Source organism: Syngnathoides biaculeatus, chromosome 2, assembly GCF_019802595.1.
Source record: "Syngnathoides biaculeatus isolate LvHL_M chromosome 2, ASM1980259v1, whole genome shotgun sequence".
Classification (NCBI taxonomy): Eukaryota; Metazoa; Chordata; class Actinopteri; order Syngnathiformes; family Syngnathidae; genus Syngnathoides; species Syngnathoides biaculeatus.
The window spans coordinates 23,765,799-23,786,905 of record NC_084641.1 but is presented as its reverse complement, the minus strand read 5'-3'; the positions used below and the strand labels follow the sequence as shown (position 1 = coordinate 23,786,905).

The window sequence follows — 21,107 nt, the reverse complement described above, 5'->3', positions numbered from 1 at the left end:
TGCTTCATACGGAGCCACAACTTGGTTTTCCTGGTTGTGTGCTTCGGGTCATCGTCACGTTGAAAGACTCAGCCACGACCCACCTTCAATGCTCTCATTGAGGGAAAGAGATTGTTCCCCAAAATCTCACAATACATAGCCACGGTCATCCTCTCCTTGATACAGTGCAGTCATCCTGTCCCATGTGCAGAAAAACACCCCCAAAGCATGATGCTACCACCCCCTTGGTTTACAGCCGGGATGGTGTTCTTGGGATGGAACTCATCATTCGTCTTCCTCCAAACATGGTTAGTGGAATTATGACCAAAAAGTTCTATTTTTGTCTCATCTGACCACAAAACTTTCTCCCATGACTCCTTTGTATCGTCCAAATGGTCATTGACAAACTTAAGACGGGCCGTGACATGTGCTGGTTAAAGCAGGGGAACCTTCCTTGCCATGCATGATTACAAACCATGACGTCTTAGTGTATTAGCAACAGTCACCTTGGAAACGGTGGTTTCAGCTCTTTTCAGGTCATTGACCTGGTCCTGTCGTCTAGTCCTGGGCTGATTCCTCACATTTCTAAGGATCATTGAGATCCCACGAGGTGATATCTTGCACGGGGCTCCACTCCGATTGAGATTGACCGTTATGTTTAGCTTCTCCCATTTTCTAATGATTGCTCCAACAGTGGAACTTTTCATACCAAGCTGCTCGGCAATTTCTCCGTAGCCCTTTCTAGTCGTGTGGAGTTGTACAATTTTATCTGTGGTGTCTTTGGAGAGCTCTTTGGTCTTGGCCATGTTACAAGTTTCAGTCTTACTGATTGTATGGGGTGGACAGGTGTCTTTATGAAGCTAAAGATCTCACACAGGTGCAACTGATACAGGATAATACATGGAGTGGAGGTGGACTTTTAAAGGCGGACTAACAGGTGCTTGAGGGTCAGAATTCTAGCTGATAGACAGGTGTTCAAATACTTATTTGCAGCTGTATCACACAAATAAATGGTTAAAAAAAATCATACATTGTAATTTCTGGATTTTTCTTTTTAAATGATCTCTCTCTCACAGTGGACATGCACCTACGATGAAAATTTCAGACCCCTCCATGATCTCTAAATGGGAGAACTTGCAACATAGCTGGGTGTTCAAATACTTCTATTCTTCACTGTATTCCACAAAAGTTGTCTCATATAAGAGCTGCCATCGTTAGACACAAATCAGCTGAAAACAGCGCTGACTCCGTGCTAAGGATTCACGTAAAGCTCAGGAATCCGAACAGGTTCGGACTCTTTCCATATGTGCCAGTGTGAACGGTTGCTTGTCTGTATCTGCCCTGGCATGAGCCGGCGACTAAGTCCAGGTGTACCCCGCCTCGCTCAATAGCAGTAGAGATAGGCTGCAGGTCGCCCAACCATTTAATGAAGACAAGCATTATAAAAAGATGGATGGATTGATTGATGGATGGATGGATGAATGAAACAGGTGTTCAAACAACTTGTTGTTTTAAAGCAGGGGAGTCCAAAAATTTTTTGAGGGCCACATACAGAAAAATCCAAGGATCCAAGGCCCGATTTAAAATGACTTAGTTTTTATGCATTGGGGTTATTTAAAAAAAAAATGTAGCTTTATGTTAAAAGGTGATGCGGCAAATACTGAAGTTATGGAGTTCTCGAGATTTTGCAGTGGCCAGCAGCCCTGTATTTCCCTAGAATAGATCTGCCCCTGCACTGAACAGCAGCCAAATCCCGCCTCCATATTTAGAATCCAAACACAAGAGCAATCTGTAGGAGTAAGAGAACCATTTTTAAAGCACTTTCTTGAGGAACAAAAAAGTGATATGTTCACAAATCAGAACTTGACACAAAGCAGAGAGTGGAAGAAGTGTTATCAAGAGAGATTTTGTTATCTCTTTAGCTGGAAATAGTTTATTTGCATCTTTAAATGTCTCAAAAAGTTCTACACTGTAGAGTCTACGCTGTATAAAAGTAATTTATTAGTATCATTTATTTAGTACTTTTTCAAAATAGACTTTTTACACAACCCATCTCAACCCTTTTTTTTCCAACTTGTGTGGGCTGTGTCAAAGTTTAAGTATGTATATGCTGCAGACTGCTGAAATATGAATGGCAGGCTCCAAATGGCCTTCCACGTCATATTTCGGAGAGGCCTGCATTAAAGAATCAAATGAAAAATACGGAGAAATATTCCTTTTTTCAAATGATTTCCCCGCCTGAAATATTGCAATATTTCACAGCATCCACCAGCAGTTAATTGTCTATGCGAGGTAAAATGTGACAATTATTGATTGATCCTCTTCAAACCTTAAGTTAGCAACACATGAGGCATGATTTTAGGTTTTAAATATTTTTTCAATATCTCATGCAACATTGGAGGGAATTCTACAGCCGAGGCATACTAAATTATCAATAAGTAGAGTTCATTTGTGTTTCTGTTTATCGCTCTGTTCCCAGATTTTCATTTTTGGATAAGCTCACAAGATACTTGTTGGTGAAATCATCGCTTTGATGCCTGAAACTACTGAACTTTGAAATAAATCTTTTATCAGGGAGGATTGCGGACGGTCTTCAAAATGGCTATATTCTATTTTTCATGCCAATGTAAGTTTGCTTCTGGCAGTAGAATCATGCTACATCTTTTATGAGGTGAACATCTTAACCAAATGATTGAATATTTCATTTGAGTTGTGTGAAGTCAATCCATTTTTTATTTTTATAGCATACACATAGCAGACAGGGAATCTCGTATATCATTTTCTTTCCATTTCTAAATTACGTGCTACATGTGCAGTATTTTTACTGAAGTGCTTGGGTTGAAGTTCCACTTTGCAACCACGAGAGGGCAGGCTCGCACAGCAAGAAAAAAAAGTGCTGCAAAGCCATTCCGAAATCCGGACTGTCGTTGTGAAAATTGACACGAAAACATGGGGATCAATCAAAAGCGAAATTGAAAATTTCACAACAAATATGTATGAATTTTATCTGACCGACCATATAAACGCAATTCAGGAGTAACCAAACCGACACGTCTTCGCTACAGTCCCGCCCTCTCTCACTCGCCATTGGTCGAATCAACTCCCTCCCCCGGCTAATGATTGGACAGAAACGCCTCATCAACAAAGCAACGCGGAACAAGCTTGGGGGGGACAAAAAAGTTATGGAGTGAAGTCTAATCGGATCACGGTCAGTGCGTGTCGCCGCCCGTGTTTTGTTTAGCACAAAACAAATCTGCGCGCGCGGCGAAGTTGTGCACTCGCCCGGCGCTCAAAAGAGGAGCACGAAAGAAGCGCCGTGCGAATAAAACAACGCAATTCGGCAGGGAAGGTACGGGAATGTTTTTCCGTTTCCAAGGACCGTCTTGCTGATGTCACCGCGGAGGAGGGCGCCACGCAGGGACAGGTGCGCGGCGCAAAGTTGCCCAGCCAGTCCGGTTGGATCAGGCTCGGAAACAAACAGCTGATCCGGGGATCCGTTTGCCGAAAGTCTTTGGACTGCAGTTTATTCTATTTGGCTGCCAATTCCTGGAATCTTTCGGAGTGGGGAGAAAAGCATTCGCGTTAGGAGCGAGGACGACCCCCTTCTGTGCTCTTATAGATTGGAGTTTAGCCACACACGCACACAAAAGTGGGAGGGTAACGGTGGGGGGGGGGGTCGTCGCAAGTCTTTGGAGTGCACGCTTTTGCAAATAGGGCTGTGGGGTCGAGACGCCCTGGCACCAGAACCAGAACCGACACCTTCTGTCTCTATGCGACAGCACTGCAGGCGCAGCCGCTCCAGCGTGCGGAGGGGTGATGCGCAAGTGAGCATCCGGGAGGGGGGACCGACCACCACCGATCGTCGAAGTAGGAATATGACAGACTTGTGCAATCTGCGATGATTTCCCGGTGCGTCACTGCGTCTTAGCACCACCAACCGCTCTCGCCTTCAAGGACGATCGTGTTCAGCCTGCAGTAAATAGAAAAATAAATTTAGTTTAAAAAAAAAAAAAAATCAAAACAGCATCCAACAATGTCTAAGACCCTGAAAAAGAAGAAGCACTGGTCCTCTAAAGTCCAAGAGTGCGCCGTATCCTGGGGGGGAACCGGCGACCTGGTCGCGGCGGTGGAGCTGCGAGGCGGCGCCGAGCAGGGGGAGTTCCCCTACCTCGGCCACATCGTCGCCGAGGCCCTGCTCTGTCACGCCGGGAGGCTCCCCGGCAGCGGGGACGTGCTGCTGGAGGTCAACGGCACTCCGGTGAGCGGACTGACCCACCGGGACACTCTGGCCGTGATCCGCCACTTCCGAGAGCCCGTCCGCCTGAAGACAGTCAAAGCAGGTGTGTGACCCCCAGCATGCACATTCCCCCCCCCCCCCCCCCCACACGCACTTCATCCTGCGTCTTACAATATTTCTGTGTTTGTGTTTGGAAACCAAAGGTCACTTCCACGTTTTCGGTTTTTGCTGCAATCCGCTGCCGCTCAGCATCAGTGCACGAGGCCGCATCTGGATGCACCGCAACATCCGCTTGCCGCCCTTTGTCTGAACTCATTTGTGATCTTCTTTGCATCAACATTGGGCTTGTGTGCACTCTATGTGCACACATTAACCTGTGGTTTGAACAGTATGGCACGCCGCTGCCTTGACTTGTGAGTTTCATTTTGTTCCGTGACCATGCTGCTAGCTCAATATGTTTTTTTTTATTTTAAATCAGTATTGCTAAGTGAAATTTATTCAAACGCCGTTCATATCCCCAAAATGATCTTTCAGGGGGTTAGAAAACAATACTAAACTGCCACGTTTGGATGGCTTGTCTCAACAGCGACAAATGTATGTGTCCCTTTAAGGGGCAGTGCCTCGTAGTGGATGGAGCACTGATCTAAAAAGAAGACTGGATAGCGCAGACACATGTGGATTGGTTGAAGCCAGTTGGCCACCATCTTTGTACTCCCAAAACGTGTGGGGGACATGGTTTACAGCAGGGGTGTAAAAAAGTTATTTTTCTCCCGGGCCACACTGTAGTTCTGGTTTCCCTCAGAGGGCCGTTATGACTGTGAAACAAAAATATTGAATCGTCTCATCATATTCACATCATCAACTTATGAACTAGTTTTGGAATCAGAAATCAAGGGTAAAGTTGTTTTTTTTTTTTTTTGCAACTATTCATGTTTGGTAACACAGAAATGCTTGTAATATCTTAACATTATTTATGACACATGGTACCGACTTTTACAAGAATCATGGAAATTTATTGGCTTGGCGGGCCACATAAAATCATGCGGTGGGGCGGATCTGGCCCCCGGGCCTTGAGTTTGACACCAGTGGTTTCCAGATCGGATTACGGCGGGGTTTTTCGCAACGTTTGGCACGTAGAATTAAAACTGGTCGTGTGAACTCGACATTTTTTCAGTTCTGGTAACATGAAGGATTTTTAATTCGACTTGGTGAGGCAAAAAAGGCTAAATGCAAAGGACAGACATACAACACCGTGACTACCAAGAAACCTTGCATATTACCTAGGCCCCGATTTCCTTGACATCTTAACTTTTCCCAATGTACACTTTGATGCACTATCATCATAACATGGCAAAAAAATGAGCACTTTTTGTCATAAAAGTCAATCAGTTTGATATATTTTTGGAAATAAGGACTCACAGTTGGAAAACAAATGCTAAAGGCTCATGTTCATTTGTTTTCAGACAGAATATTTAAACTTGTTTCCTCGCATTTGAAAATCAAATTCAATTTGCAGAGTTCTGTATTATGAAATTCATCAAAAAATTCACAGAAAATGTGTTTTCTTGCTTATCCACTGATGAAGTTTGGGAAAATATTTACACCGCTTTTTTGCAAAAAAAACGTCGGCCTATAGAGGTGAAGCAGAGAGTGAACAGTGAACAACAAGAACTGTAAAAAAAAAACTTTGTTCAAGTGAATTAAGCTCATCAGATAATTAAAAACCTTTTACAAACAAACTTTAACAGTGTCAAAGTAAATCTTTCTAACTTACCTGTGGAATGTTTTCTCACAGCCACGAAACTGGCGATTAACGCAGTCTGGGCATGGTTGTTTTGGGAGTATCAAGATGGAGGATGGCGACTTCACTTTTGGTGGCCAATGAGCCATCCAGTCTTTTGTTTTTAGATCAGTGGAATGTAGTCATGAACATGGTTCCATATTAATTTCTGTGTGCGTCTGACTGTAAGTTACGGCTTACTGTAATACTTTGCTGTTGTTTTCTCATTTTCTGCATTTGACTCTTTTTACCGTTCAATTAATGGCTGGAATTGAATCGGTAACTGCTTTTCTGCATTTTTCCACCAACCTTACTCTTAGCGGCAGTGTAGTTCGCTTTCAATTCAGATTTTGGCACACAGTACAAAAAAAAAAGTATCAACCAAGCAAGTGCGTGTAACTTGAGAAAACTCATAAATTGACGGTTTACTATCTTGTAATTATGATAGTTGAGACTGACAGTCACCCAGTTACTGACTGACTGGTGAACTTTTACATCCTAGTACTGCTCATGATGCAATTTCTTTGGCAAGTTGACTCCAGAACACCACACAGCAGAGAAAAGATAAAATCTGGCAGGAAGACAACATCATACAGGCACAATGATGAAATTAATCCGTGCATTAATTACAAGACAGTTATTTGTGTTCATACGGATTTACGTGTTGTCTGAAAAAAGCAACAAGCTTTTTTTTTTTTTTTTTTGCCATCTGCTACTACACTTTCCCCTACTGGTGCTGTTTGTCTCTCAGCTGACACACTCCAGGAATGCGTAAATACTTGAATTGTCTGCTCCGTGTTGTGCGGCGACCGAGTAGCGACTGCCGCGCCAAAGCTGAATCTCAACCAACCCGTCGAGCCGACATTCCATCGTGGCTCTGGGAGCGATGGCGGTCACGTGGTTTGGCGCATTTGCATCCACGCGTACCTGTTGCTGGTTGTGTTTCAGGGCAATACAATTTGTCTCGAGATGTTTCGGATGGACGAGGTATTACTGTACTTCAACAAAAGCCGTAATATAAACGAGACAAATGAGGACATTGTTATGGCTCTTGGGAATATTTCAGGCATTTTGATTGTTGTAATGTTTTTGTTTTATTTTTTTAAAAAAAAGGTTTTGGAGTGGAATGGCGTCATTTGTGCAAAGTTTTCACTTACAGCACTCAAGCACTGCCTAATCTTTACAGTGTCAAGCAATTTGAATGCAGAGTCATAGATTGTGAAATATTTATGACGGGAGAACATGAGTCATTTTTGGATTCTTACAATGTGTTCAGAGGGGATGGTTGATCAGCACTATAACTCCACTTTGCCGCGTTCGTATGGGCTCCTCCGTCCCCCCGTGGGGCCCGACCATGTGTTTATGTCTCCGTCTCCTTTCTCATGATTAATTCAGGCCTCATCTATCATTTAGAGCTGCCCGGTGCTCAGATGAGGTGGCTGATGGGAGGATCAAATGATAACACCCTGGTGTGGTAGGCAACATTGTAAAGTTGGGCGTGCGGGATGAATTCAACGTTTTGCTCATGTACTGTAGTTTGACGAGAAAGGAGCAATTTGTTGTTGCTCTTGGTTTTCTGATCAGGATCTAGTTGTTCTTACGAGTTATAGCCTTCACTTTGTCGTGATTAGTGGAGTATTTCCCCTTTTTCCTTTGAATTTTTTTCAAATTCTCTCCACCTCTTAATTCTTATTAGTATACATAACTGAGGATTAGTCTCTCATGAAAATAAAACAATTTCCACAACTCTTTTTTTTTTTTTTTTTTGTATCCATGTGGTTGGTTTAATGCACCGGATTCTAAGCCTCACCCAGTACATTTGTAAAGGAAATACCATTTGGTAGAAGTGTACATTTTGGTATAAGCCGCAACTGTGTATAAGCCGCAAGTGCCCACATCGAAACCCACATTGAAACACAAGATATTTACAAAGAAAGACTGTATACAGAAAAAGTTTTCAAAGTTTTAATACCATAGTTTAGCTTAACATAGCAACAGCACAGTAGCACGAACAGGGCTGCTTAAAAAAAAAAAAAAACATACCGATTAAAAAAAAAAAAAAAAAACAGCGTGGCAGCTACACAGTAGCAACACGGTAGCACAGCACTAACAGCGCTGGTTTAAAAAAACCATACTTAAATCACTGAGACGCAGCAGAAACATGCTAGCATGGTGCTAATGCGAGCGTGGTGCTAACAGGGCCGGTTTAAAAAAAAAAAAACATACCGGTAAAAGTCACTTCCTCGGCACATATTGGTCTCTTACCTTTTTCGCTCAAGTGCCCCTGGCAGCCGTTAGCAAAAACGCACAAGTTAACCGCATCGCCGCATAAGCCGCAGGGTTGAAAGCGTGTGAAAAAAGTCGTAGTTTATTGGCCGAAAATTATGGTACATTTATAAAGAGGGAATTGCTTTATTATTGTAAGAATGGAAACCATCATTTTTATTTGTTGTTTGAAACCTGAGCTTGGCTCAACGTAGCAACACTACGGTAGCACGAACAGGGTTGGTTAAAAAAAAAAAAACATACCGGTAAAAAAAAAAAAAACTAAATCACTGAGATGCAGCAGTAACACAGCAGAAATACGCTAGCGCGGTGCTAATGCAAGCCGGCGCTAACAGGGCCAGTTTATATATACCGGTAAAAGTCACTTCCTCGGCAGATATTGGTCTCACGCTTTCCTTTTCTGCTCGAGTGCCCCCTCGCGGCCGTTAGGAAAAATGCACAAATTAGCCGCATAAGCCGCAGGGTTGAAAGCGAGTTGAAAGGTCGGAAATTGCAGTAATATAGTACATTTATAAAGAGAGAATTGCTGTATTATTGTAAGAATGGAAACCATCATTTTTATTTGTTATTTGAAACAACGTAATTATATATACTGTATTCTGCTCAACTTCATATTTGTTGAAGTAGCTGTCATTTTTTTGAAAAACTTAAACTTCTAACTGTGAGAGTTTCAAATTCCTTATTCCAGTCAGTTGAAATCAACGTGTTTTCTCATGTAATTTGTGCCACAATTTGTGCCAAAATCATGATTGAAACAGATTGAAACGCTTCATATTGTAGACACAGTTGAGCAAATGTTGTTTTGGATGAATATTCAACACAAGATAGTTGAGGTTGTGGAAAGCCCAAATGAATTTGTGTTGCAATGTAGATTGTGAAAGGTTTCCGTCGATTAAAGATATTGAGAGATGGCTTTGAGGGAATAATGTCACAAGTGCAAAAACAGAAATGTTTTCTCTTTTTATTTATTTTTTCCTACACCTGTCAACAAGAGAAAGCCAGGTGACATTATGAGAGCTTGCCCCCTTTTGTGCAACAGATTGGCAGGAACTAGAAAGGCCACAGAAACGAAGAGCTGTCCTTCAATGCATGGGTTGCGGATGTGGAAAGGGGGGCGAGCGGCGAGCAGGTCATCTTGACAACTGATGGAACTGCGTTTCCTCCCGAGTTGCAGTCACGCTGCGACGACGTAAGCCGATCTGTTGGTCCTGTGCCAGGGGCTGTCCGCCAGAGACAATAACCGAAAACAGCGTCGCTGCTCCAGTGTGATCCCCTTCTAAGAGAGTGCATATGGAGTAAAGTGACGCATCGAGGCACACAGAGGATTGTAGACTTATGAAAAGCACATACTAGATGACACAGAGCATTACTAATCCCAGAGCTGGGGGCGATTATGCTCCCATAAATCATCATAATGGAACTGATAGTCTGCAGTAGTTGTCTAAAAGGACCGTGCGTTATAACATTTACTGTTATGGCAGTTATCCAATCTCAATGGTCTTTAGGTCTAACCAAACTATGAAAAAAAAAAAAAAATGAATCGGCAGTGTTTGTTTGTTCTAGGCATTGTAGTTTTACAAGTAATATATCATGCAAAGAAAAAGATGAAGACATATGTACTTTTTTGAGTCCGCTCTATGCACTATATACTGTCCACGGAACAGACGCACTAGCTGAGAAGTATTGTAATTCGGCGGACGGCACGGTGGCGCAGTTGGAAAGCGTTGGCCTCACAGTTCTGAGGTCCCGGCTTCGATCCCGGACCTGCCCGTGTGTTGTTTGCGTGTTTTCCCCGTCCCTGCGTGGGTTTTTTTTCCGGGCACTCCTCCCACATCCCAAAAACATGCAAAATTCATTGGGAACTCTGTCCTACAATTGGCTGGCAACCAGTTCAGGGTGTACCCTCCTGCCCGTTGACAGCTGGCATAGGCTCCGCCATTCCCGCGACGCTCGTGAGGATAAGCGGCGACGAAAATGGATGGATATAATTGAGCGGTTGGCAAAGAACCTGTTACCTGTTCTTCTCACTCCATTTTTTTAGACTGAAGGCTCAACAAGTACCCCCCACCCCAGTCACCATGGTTACAGAAGATGCTAGCACACCCAACAATAGAGCAGGCAGGTTAAGCAGTTGCATCAGATGGTGATGGTCCCTCAAAGAAATGGTGAGTTCAGTGAAGCTCGGAAATGAGGATAAAATCTGGAAAAGTCAGTCGACCGGGCCCGCCGACAAATAGCGAAAATTCGAGTAATTGATGCCCATTGTCGTTGCATTAAGGAAAACTAAATAAATGAATAAATGAATGAATGAATAAATAATTCTGCCAGTATGTGAGGGGAAAAAATCCCCAAATAGGTGAATCTGCGGGTGCCGAACCGCAAGTATGTACTTATACTGGATACTGGCCGATAATTGGCATTTTTTTGCTGATCAGTTTTGATTTCATAATTCGCTGATCCGATCAATGACATTGATCAATTATGAGAAAGACATTTACTTTGCATCGCCATCTTGCAGAGTTGGGAGACGAAGGGCAAATCTCTATTACGACTGCAGTCTTCAATAGTGAGATGTCACGCTTGCTGCAAATGAGGTTCCTGAGTGGATTCAAGAGTGTTCGGCCAATTTGGCTTGTTTTGCCTCTGAGCATTGCTAACAGGTTATTGATCGTGTACGGCCTCATCCCCGTCCTCCTCGAGCCCAGCTCTATTCACGTGGCCAAGAGCATTCGTGTGTGACTAGCGCAGTGTATGTGGTGCATTTGCCAAGGGTGGGAATGCGCTCACAGGCGCCACCGGATAATTTTTTTCATCAGCCCATGAGCACTTTGTCATTTGGTGTGAATAAACCAATTTGAGAAGCTTTCTCCTCTTCATGGGTCCTTACCTCACTTTTGTAGGGCTCGCGGCTTATTTGTTTTCAAAGTACCGGAATTCCCGGCTTACAGAGCGCACCTGGTTATAAGCCTCACCCAGTACATTTGTAATGGAAATACCATTTGGTACATGCATAAGCCACAGCTGTGTAAAAACCGCAAGTGCCCAACCTTCTTTGAAACACCAGATATTTAGAAAGAAATACGGTACACAGAAAGAGTTTAATGCTAGCGCGGTGCTAACACAAATGTGGCGCTAACGCGAGCGCGGCGGTAACACAAATGTGGCGCTAACGCTAGCGCGGCGCTGACAGGGCCGGTTAAAAAAAAAAAAAACTTATCAGTAAAATTCACCGAGATACGCCAGTAACACGGCAGCAACACGCCAGCATAGTGCCGACGCTAGCGCTGCACTAACATGGCCGGTAAAAGGCACTTCCTCGGCACATGTATTCCATTCTCACGCTTACATTTTCCACTCGAGTGCCCCCTTGCGGCCGTTAGGAAAAAATGCACGAAGTAGCCGCGTCACCGCATAAACCCCAGGGTTGAAAGCGTGTGAAAAAAGTCGTGGCTTGTCAGGCTGGAAATTACGGTAGGCATCGAGTACACACAATGAGGTTGAGAACTTAAGAGTAAATAGACTCAGAAGATCACAAGTTCATTAGTCACTGTTTAAAGTAAGCGGAAGGACGTGCCACTCGTAAAACCCTGACGTCACCACGATAAGACCAGTGGAAGATCCTTGTTCTGGTTATGTTTACATAGTTTGAAACATTCCTTTAGTTGTTTTGCAGGGTTTTTACAATGACTCAACCGTCACACCGCATGTCCTGCGTGGCCGGTCGAGCATTCATCTGGGAATGGGAGCCATGTATGGAATGCAGTTATTTTGAATTCATCGAGCACAATGAGACCGGCTGCACAATTCCGGCAGCGTATTTTTGCCAACAGGTGCCGCTTTTGGCAGCTATTTGTCATTAAGTTCCGAGGCAACGATTTCCTCAATGCCTCGGGAGAAACGGTAACTTGAAATGACCCGGCATTTACAAAATACTTCAATTACTGACTTGTTTTGTTAAACAAAGCCGTGTTGTGTAGCGTAATCAAATCCAACGCTGAATAGGCAGTAAACAGACTCTGTTTTGACACCGTTTCCTGTAGCGCAGCTTTGTTGGATACCGAAATTGTTAATGTGAGACAAATGCACATTTTAAATTGCTCTTTTACGTGATGATCACAATGTGGGAAAATAATTCCAAATGTGGTTGCAAGAGGAAGCAATTTAAGAGGAATGTGGTTGGACGGGTGGGAAAGAGGCACAACCTTTTTAGTGTTTAGTATTTGTGCAGAAGGAAACTGAAAACAAATCAAAAGCATTTTGGAGTAGAGAGGAGCTTTACATCTGGGTTCCTCACTACGAAAACTGCTACTTAATATGGAATAGAAAAGCTGCATCTAATTATTATCGTAGCCTGGACTGAAAAAAACTTGTTCAACTAGTGTGTGTATATATATAGTGTTTTTATTTTTTTATTCCATTTTAAATATTTTATGTCTTTGTATTCAAATCCTTTTAATCATGGAAAGCACATTGAGTTACCTAAATAAATTAGCTTTGCTTTTTTTTGCTCTCTCTCTCTCTCTCTCTCTCTCTCTCTCTCTCTCTCTCTCTCTCATACACACACACACTATATCCGTCCATCCATTTACTTAGCTGGTTATCCTCACAAGAGTCGCGGGGAGTGCTGGAGCCTATCCCAGTTGTCAAAAGGCAGGAGGCAGGGTACACCCTGAACCGGTCACCAGCCAATCACAGGCCGCACTCACAATTACACCTACGGGCAATTCACAACCTCCAATGAATGTTTTTGGGATGTGGGAGGAACCTCGAGTGCCCGGAGAAAACCCATGCAGGCATGGGGAGAACATGCAAACTCAACACAGGCGGGTCCGGGATCGAACCCGGGACCTCAGAACTTTGAGGCTAAGGTTTTCCAGCTGATACACCATGCTGCCATATATATATATATATATATATATATATATATTTTTTTTTAAATTTTGTTTTAGTATTTTGTCTTTGTATTCAAATCCTATTAATCATGGAAAGCACATCGAGGTACCTAAATGCGCTATACAAGTAAATTTGCTCTCTCTCTCTCTCTCTCTCCGTCTCTCTCTCTCTCTCGTGTGTATATATATATATATATATATCTTTGCTGCTTATCCTCACAAGGGCCGCGGGGAGTGCTGGAGGCAGAGTACACCCTGAACTGGTTGCTCGCCAATCGCAGGGCACATAGCGACAAACAGCCGCACTCACAATCACACCTAGGGGCAATTTAGAGTGTCCAATTAATGTTGCATGTTTTTTGGGATGTGGGAAGTAACCACAGTGCCCGGAGAAAACCCACACAGGCACGGGGAGAACATGCAAACTCCTCACTGCTGGGTCTGGGATCGAACCCAGGACCTCAAAACTGTGAGGCCAAGGCTTTATATATATATATATAATATGTGCATGATGTGTGTGTGTGTGTGTGTGTGTGTGTGTTGCAGTTGTGGTTGTGTTGGAAACGCTGTTCTGCCGGCGGCTTTCTGCTTCACGAGGGGTGCGGCGGGTGTTACAACAACAACATTAAAATTGATAAAATCCAGAAAAAATGCTAACCGGTTCCACTCAGCCTCTGACTCGGCGAGCAACCAAAGATTCATACTTTTGCTTCACTGCGTGTGGAAGCTCTTTACCAACACAAGCAGTGCACGCACACGCATGCAGGCGTAACAGATAAACATAGGGTGGGTTTTAACTTTTGCGTCTACGGACGCAGAATGAATATGCGTCATGCATCCCTGCTTATTTTCGTGTGTAAGAGACACGGGACCGACATCAAAGGATATCCCTGTAGATACAGCAGAATAAATATTCAACACACAACCGTTTTTTTTTTTCCCCCTCACTCAATCTACTTCCACAGGTGTTATTGACCTAAAAATTGCAGCAGATGTTGGGAACAATCCAAGTAATTCATAAAAACAAATATAAGTAGAATAAATAAGATCAGAAATTAACGTGTGTCAAAATGTGAGATGACATAGGTTGGAAAAGTATTGAACACGCGAAGAAAGTGAGGTCCAAAAAGGCACGGAGAGCCGAGACGACACCTAAACTCTAACAGCAATCCAGCACTTTGTTAGTCCAAATTAATATCAGATGGTTCAGTCCGGGTTGTTGACCTACAAAATAGTCTCATTGTCAAGGTGTGAGTCAAGAAACATCTCGTGATGAGTCGGAGTGTGTGTGTGTGTGTGTGAGTGTATAAACTTTTGACCTCTAAGAAAATATAAAATTCTCTAGGAAATTCTCCCTGTCATTACTGTGGCATGAAACAAAATAAAGTAATTTTGGTGACCCTGGATGGGCTGAAACAGGAGACGTTCAGTCTCGTTTGACTTCATACAGTGAAACAAAAAAAAAAATGAAGTGTGTTTTTTAACAGGGTGTGCAAACATCTGGCTTCAGCTGCATGTGTATAAAATATAGGAGAAACAATTCGCTGCTGTTGTGGTGCAACGGAGGCAGAGAATGGGAGTGACGTACTCGCGGGGCACAGATAGATTTAATTCCAAAAGACGTGCCTTCAGGTGTACTGTATAAACTGTTTAACGTTGTCTTTGCCTCTCGAATCCTTGCTGAAACGAGATGAGAAACGATCAAGACTCTCAGCGTGATCTTGCCGCTGAAGAGCTTCTGCAGCTTTTGAGAAATGCATTCAGTGACTTATTAACCTCAGCAGTGAGTCACGTACACACAAACATAATGAACATCTTCACTTGGGCTGACTTTCCTGGCTGGCGCTCTGCCTCAGTGGCACTTCCGGTTTTTGAAGCCTGAAATGTTCTCTTATGTCACTGAATCCAGAGCCACTCAAATGAAAGAGCAAAGATGAATGAGTTATGTTCAGCTTTTTCTACACAATGGCCTGTAGCTGATTGCTTTCTAATTATGACGTAGCATCGCAGCTGAGAAAATACACTTGGGTAAAACACCGTGTTCTCTTGCTCATCTGGGTATGAGTCAGACGCTCCACACATACTACTTACAAAATGACCCAAAATCAAGTCTTCAAAAAATGGATGTTGACGCAGTGCAAAAAGTATTTGCGTCCTACATGGGAGAAGATGGTTGAAATAGCAAATTTTAACCAGATTGCCAACGTTAAAATGTTTGCACGACTTTGCAACTAAAAAGGTCCCGATCAAGTCTCGAGTAAAATCGCCTGGAGTTCTTTCTCACAGAAATAATCCTAGAAAGATGCAGGTTGAAATTGGTTTTTGAATGAGGGAAGATCAAGTCTTTTTCCACTGCGGGCTCCTTCTCAGGACTTTTTCTGCTCTACCGAAGGTCCTCCGAGGATTATATAGTTCTTCCTGTCCCCTAGAGTCTTGTTAAGACAACCAAGAACAAACACTGATTGGTTGACACTAGCTTTGGGAATTGTTGGAATTTGAGCGATTCCAGTTCCTCATTTCCATGTGGAATCAGCTCATTTGACTTCCATCAATCCATCCATCCATCCATCCATCCATTTTCTTTGCCGCTTATCTTCACAGGGGTCACTGGAGTGCTGTAGCCTATCCCAATTGCTAACGGGCAGGAGGCAGGGTACACCCTGAACAGGTTGCCAGCCAATCGCAGGGCACATGAAGACAAACAGCCCCACTCCTAATCACACCGAGGGGCAATTTAGAGTGTCCAATTAATGTTGCATGTTTTTGGGATTTCGGAGGAAGGAAACCGGAGTGCCCGGAGAAAAACCACGTAGGCACAGGTAGAACATGCAAACTCCACACAGGCAACTTTCAACTGAAAGTTCAACATGGAATTGTTAAAATAGTTATTTGTGACTGTTTTATCACATGAAATGGTTTGTGTGTTTAAGTTTTAACTGGACTTCCTTTTGTTTGTAATGAATTCATTTCATTACTTTTAGTTTGAAGGGCAAGCGCCGGCATTTTGGTACGAAACGTAAGTTGACATGATATCAGTGAAGTTTTAAAGTAATGGAAAGATCGCAATAAAATCTTGATTCCTTTACCTACCCACTGATGAAACAAAAGGTTAGCATTTCTGATACTATGAGACATTGTTTTTGTGAACGTTGTCCCAATTGACCCCTCCGTACAGGGCACTTAACCACGCCTCCTGAAGTGACGTCACGCCACGTGCGCTGACGTAAGACAAACAGTAAAAATGGCAAATACAATACATTCTGAACTGAGACAGACTCCATACTTCTGATTTCATTCAAATCAACAATATATTATAGATTCTAAATACAATACATTCTTGACTGAGAGAGACGCCATGCTTCTGATTTCATTCAATCATTCACACGTAGCAATGTTATGCTAGCGGAGAACGTCTCATTCATTTACACGAGATGCGTATTAAAAATCAAATATAGGGCATATCTTCGTGCAAACACAGTCTGGTTAAGATTCTGGCCGCGAGCCAGCAACAAATCGATACGTTGGTGCAGTCCGATCATCGCTATATATCGCTCAACAAAGAATAAGTGTGTCAATCGTTCACACGTAGCGGTGTTATGCTAGCGGAGAACGTCTCATTCATTTATACGAGACGTGTATTAAAAATCAAATATAGGGCATATCTTCGTGCAAACACAGTCTGGTTAAGCTTGGGCCGCGAGCCAGCAAGAAATCAATACGTTTGTGCAGTCCGATCGTCGCTAAATATCGCTCAACAAAGAATAAGTGTGTCAATCGTTCACACGTAGCGGTGTTATGCTAGCGGAGAACGTCTCATTCATTTATACGAGACGTGTATTAAAAATCAAATTTAGGGCATATCTTCGTGCAAACACCGTCTGGTTAAGATTCTGGCCGCGAGCCAGCAAGAAATCAATATGTTTGTGCAGTCCGATCATCGCTAAATATTGCTCAACGAAGAATAAGTGTGTCAATCATTCACACGCAGCAGTGTTATGCTAGCGAAGAACTTCGAATTCATTTATACGAGACATGTATTGAAAATCAAATATAGGGCAAACCTTCGTGCAAACATATGTGTTCCGGTTGATATTAGATGAATTTAGTTGATGATGCGGTCTTCCACAAAGTTTGATCCATCGAAGGCATTTTTCGTACTGGGTCTTCGGTTTTGGAAAGGGTACGAATAGAACTCCACCAACCAGCCTTTCAGGATACCTGTCGTCACTATTACAAAGTCCGTGACTACACCTCTTAACCATATTTTTTGTTAAGTAAAACAAATACGCGATAAAAAGCTAACTAAACCCATACTGGACCATGCAATGTTGTCTGAGAAAATGGCGGGAGCAAAAACGGGCTTTGGTTTATGCAGATCTCTGGCCTCTGATTGGTCAGTGATTCGGATTGCGCAATATCCACGGAGGGCTCAATTCATTATGACGTTGCTAGTTTGACCTTTAGTGAAGCTTTAGCTCAATGTTAAATTCATAATCTGACTTTTCTATTTTCTTTCCAGTGTGTTGAAATAATTTTCATTTTATTTTTGTGTCCATCATCAGCACTTTCATTGGTTAGAAGTCAAAAATAAATGCTGAAAGTCATTGGTGCAAGAGTGTGACCCACCCTTTCATGCGTTAGCTGCCTCAATGTCGGCTTGGACATTTTACTTTTCTTATTGATGCACTCGTCCAACTAACATGACTGACGTTGAACACAGTGTAGGCTGAAACTCGTAGTGGGAGGGAGCGGATTGTAGTTCTCGAAACTCTGAATCGTTATATGTCAATGATTTCAGGAGAACTGGAATGTTAGTCCGAGATCCAATTATTTCTCGATAATAAATGCCCAACTTTGGTTGACGCAGACAACTGTCATGTCTTTGTTTACTTATCACATTTGCAAAGCTGCCATTACTCTATGTACGTACTCTGCAAAGCCCGGAATAAGTGGATTCGCATTGCAATTTATGACTCATCAAACAAAAGCACAGCTTTTCAAGTTTTGCCACTAAGCCGTGCAAAATGAAGCAGCAGCAGGAGAAAGTCCGTGCTGGCCAGACAGCCTGCCACTCCCCCCCACTCCCAACCCCCCAGTTGCCTTTGTCGCAGGCAAAGAGACGGTGGGATCCACTCAGGAGCGGGACCCATGCGGGCTTGCACGCTCGCCGTGTCTGAGGCAACAATGTGGGCCAGAGGATCAAAGCGCCGGCGGGGACCCTCTGATAGCAGGTTATCGGAGCCTCTCGGTTGGTGTGGACAGTGAGGAGGAAAAAAAGCCTTGCTGGACACAATTTAGCTGATGGAAAATGCCACATTTTCCATCGCGCAATGATCCGAGTTCCTCAACCTGGCTGTTCATTAACACGACATCTCATCCTACTCATAGCAGGGGGGGGCGGCGTGGTGCAAAGGGTAAGGGTGCGCCCTGAAACCGGAGTGTCACGGATCGTACCTCTGCCCGAGGGATTGTTTTCACTCTGACCCTGGGCAAAGCACTAAACCCACAACAAAAACATTTAAAAATAACAATCACCCAAAATATACAAGATATAATTAATTATGTATTCCGAACGGAACAGGACACCACAAAACCGAACCGTGGGAAACTGTCTGCAGCCAGGTTGGCAATGTAAATGAGATTTACCTCGACCGATAAATGGTTTAATTGAAGTAAGGTTTTCAAATTCCATCCATCCATTTTCTTAGCCGCTTATCCTCACGAGGGTCGCGGAGGTGCTGGAGCGCATCGCAGCTGTCATCGGGCAGGAGGCAGGGTACACCCGGAACCGGTTGGGAGCCAATCGCAGGGCACATGGAGACAGACAACAGTCGCACTCACAATCACACCTAGGGGCAATTTAGAGTTTCCAATTAATGTTGCATGTTTTTGGAACTCAATGTTCCTATGCTGGTTGGTGCAAAAGAGGCTCTTCCAAAGCTATGGTTTCATTGAATGACCCAGATCCTTCAAGCAGAAAAGTTCTCATTATTCTGCTCTTATCATGATTGGATTGAAACAGAAGATCAGAACATTGAAACATCTTCTTCTTATCCTTTCAGCTTGTCCCGTTAGGGGTCGCCACAGCGTCTTTTTCCATCTTAGCCTATCTCCTTCATCTTTCTCTCTGACCCCAACTGCCCTCATGTCTTCCCTCACAACATCCATCCAACCTTTCTTTGGTCTTCCTCTCTCTCTTTTGCCTGGCAGCTCCATCCTCAGAACCCTTCTACCAATCTACTCACTCTCTCGCCTCTGGACATGTCCAAACCATCGAAGTCTGCTCTCTCGAATCTTGTCTCCAAAACATCCAACTTTGGCTGTCCCTCAAATGAGCTCATTTCTAATCCTATCCGACCCGCTCACTCCGAGCCAGAACCTCAGCATCTTCATTTCTGCGACCCCCAGTTCTGCTTCCTGTTGTCTCTTCAGTGCCACCGTCTCTCATCCGTACATCATGTCCAACCTCACCACAGTTTTATAAACTTTGCCCTTCATCCTGGCGGGTACTCTTCTGTCACATAGAACACCTGACACCTTCCGCCAACTGTTCCAACCTGTTTGGACCCGTTTCTTCACTTCCTTACCACACTCACCATTGCTCTCTTTTGTTGACCCCAAGTATTTGAAGTCGTCCACCGTCGCTATCTCTTCTCGTTGGAGGTTCACTCTTCCTCCTCCACCCCTCACATTCATGCACATATATTCTGTTTTACTTCTGCTCATCTTCATTCCTCTCCTTTCCAGTGCTTGCCTCCATCTTTCTCATTGTTCCTCCACCTGCTCCCTGCTTTCACCGCATATCACGATATCATCTGCGAACATTGAACATGTTAAACCAAATAATTTTTTTGCCCTCTTTGATCAAGGAATTTTTGGTCAAATCAGTCACTAGTCAAAGACACTTTTAAAAAATAACATTCATTCATCAAAGCAATTGTCTGTGTGGAACAATTTGCACTGAATGCAGCTGTACAATGTGCCTTCTTTCCTGGTAAACGTTTGACTGAGGCTGTATACAGTGTGCTCGTTAGGCTTTTGCAGGTCCTTAGTGCTCTGTTCGTTCTCGCCATCTGTTTGTTTAACCCACTTTATCGTCCGTTTTATCATGATGCTGCAGTGAACACTGCTGCTTCAGCAGGAAAATTTATGAGCAGCTTTGTCTCAAGCAAATGAGCTTGTGCGTCCCCAACAGGAGTCGCAACATGACCAAGAGGTCAGGATTGCAGTCTCTGCTTGACGCTGCATGAAGCAAGCCCGCAGCTCTCTCTGAATCAACAGAGATACATTTTCACCATCATTTCTCAGCTTTATCAATGCTTCATCCACTCTGCATATAGTTGGGGACAGATTTTACTCTGAAGATTGTGATATGGGCAAAGTGGATTTATTCTCTTCTGTTGTGTGACTTTCATTGCTTGAAAAGAAAGAGGTTTGTTTTTGGCGCGCACAAACACAATCAGATGCGTTTATAAACAAGAATAAATGTGAGCAATCACATAAAGGGACCAGGTTCACCTCCTCACGCTACTTACTGCCTTTACTCGCTATGCTCGTAAAACCCGTCACACTCGTTTGTTGGTTTCGGTGGAGGTTCTTGGTAGGATTGTATTTCCAGAATGAGAGATGATACTTGCTGTTGTACTTCCAGCTAACCAAAAGATCTGTCTTTTCAGTCCCTCACCATCCCTCCAGCAACCAGTAGTTATTGATTTCCACCTTCTGAATGGCTATTTTCTTTCGACCACTTAAACCATCAAGAGCACAGCTGCTTGTCCAGGGTTTAATTTAACGCACGGGCCAAGAGGCCTTTCATCCGCAGGTATACTGAGCTTTCTCAGCAAGTGCATCTGAGGGGGAAGGGTTTTTGGGGCATGCTTGGAAAAAAACAAAAAAAAAAAAGATGAGACATTTTGAGGGTTTGTGTGTGCGC

General features: G+C 43.5%; 1 protein-coding gene across 1 annotated transcript in view; it reads left to right on the top strand.

Annotated features, from left to right (window-relative positions):
- The first annotated feature begins 2,752 nt into the window (after nucleotides 1-2,752).
- Nucleotides 2,753-21,107, top strand: part of LOC133512494 (membrane-associated guanylate kinase, WW and PDZ domain-containing protein 3-like) — a 124,875-nt gene continuing 106,520 nt past the window's right edge. The window contains exon 1 of the mRNA XM_061842204.1: nucleotides 2,753-4,319. Within this exon, the coding sequence (XP_061698188.1) occupies nucleotides 4,013-4,319 (307 nt within the window). The 5' untranslated portion in view covers nucleotides 2,753-4,012. The remainder of the gene's footprint in view (nucleotides 4,320-21,107) is intronic.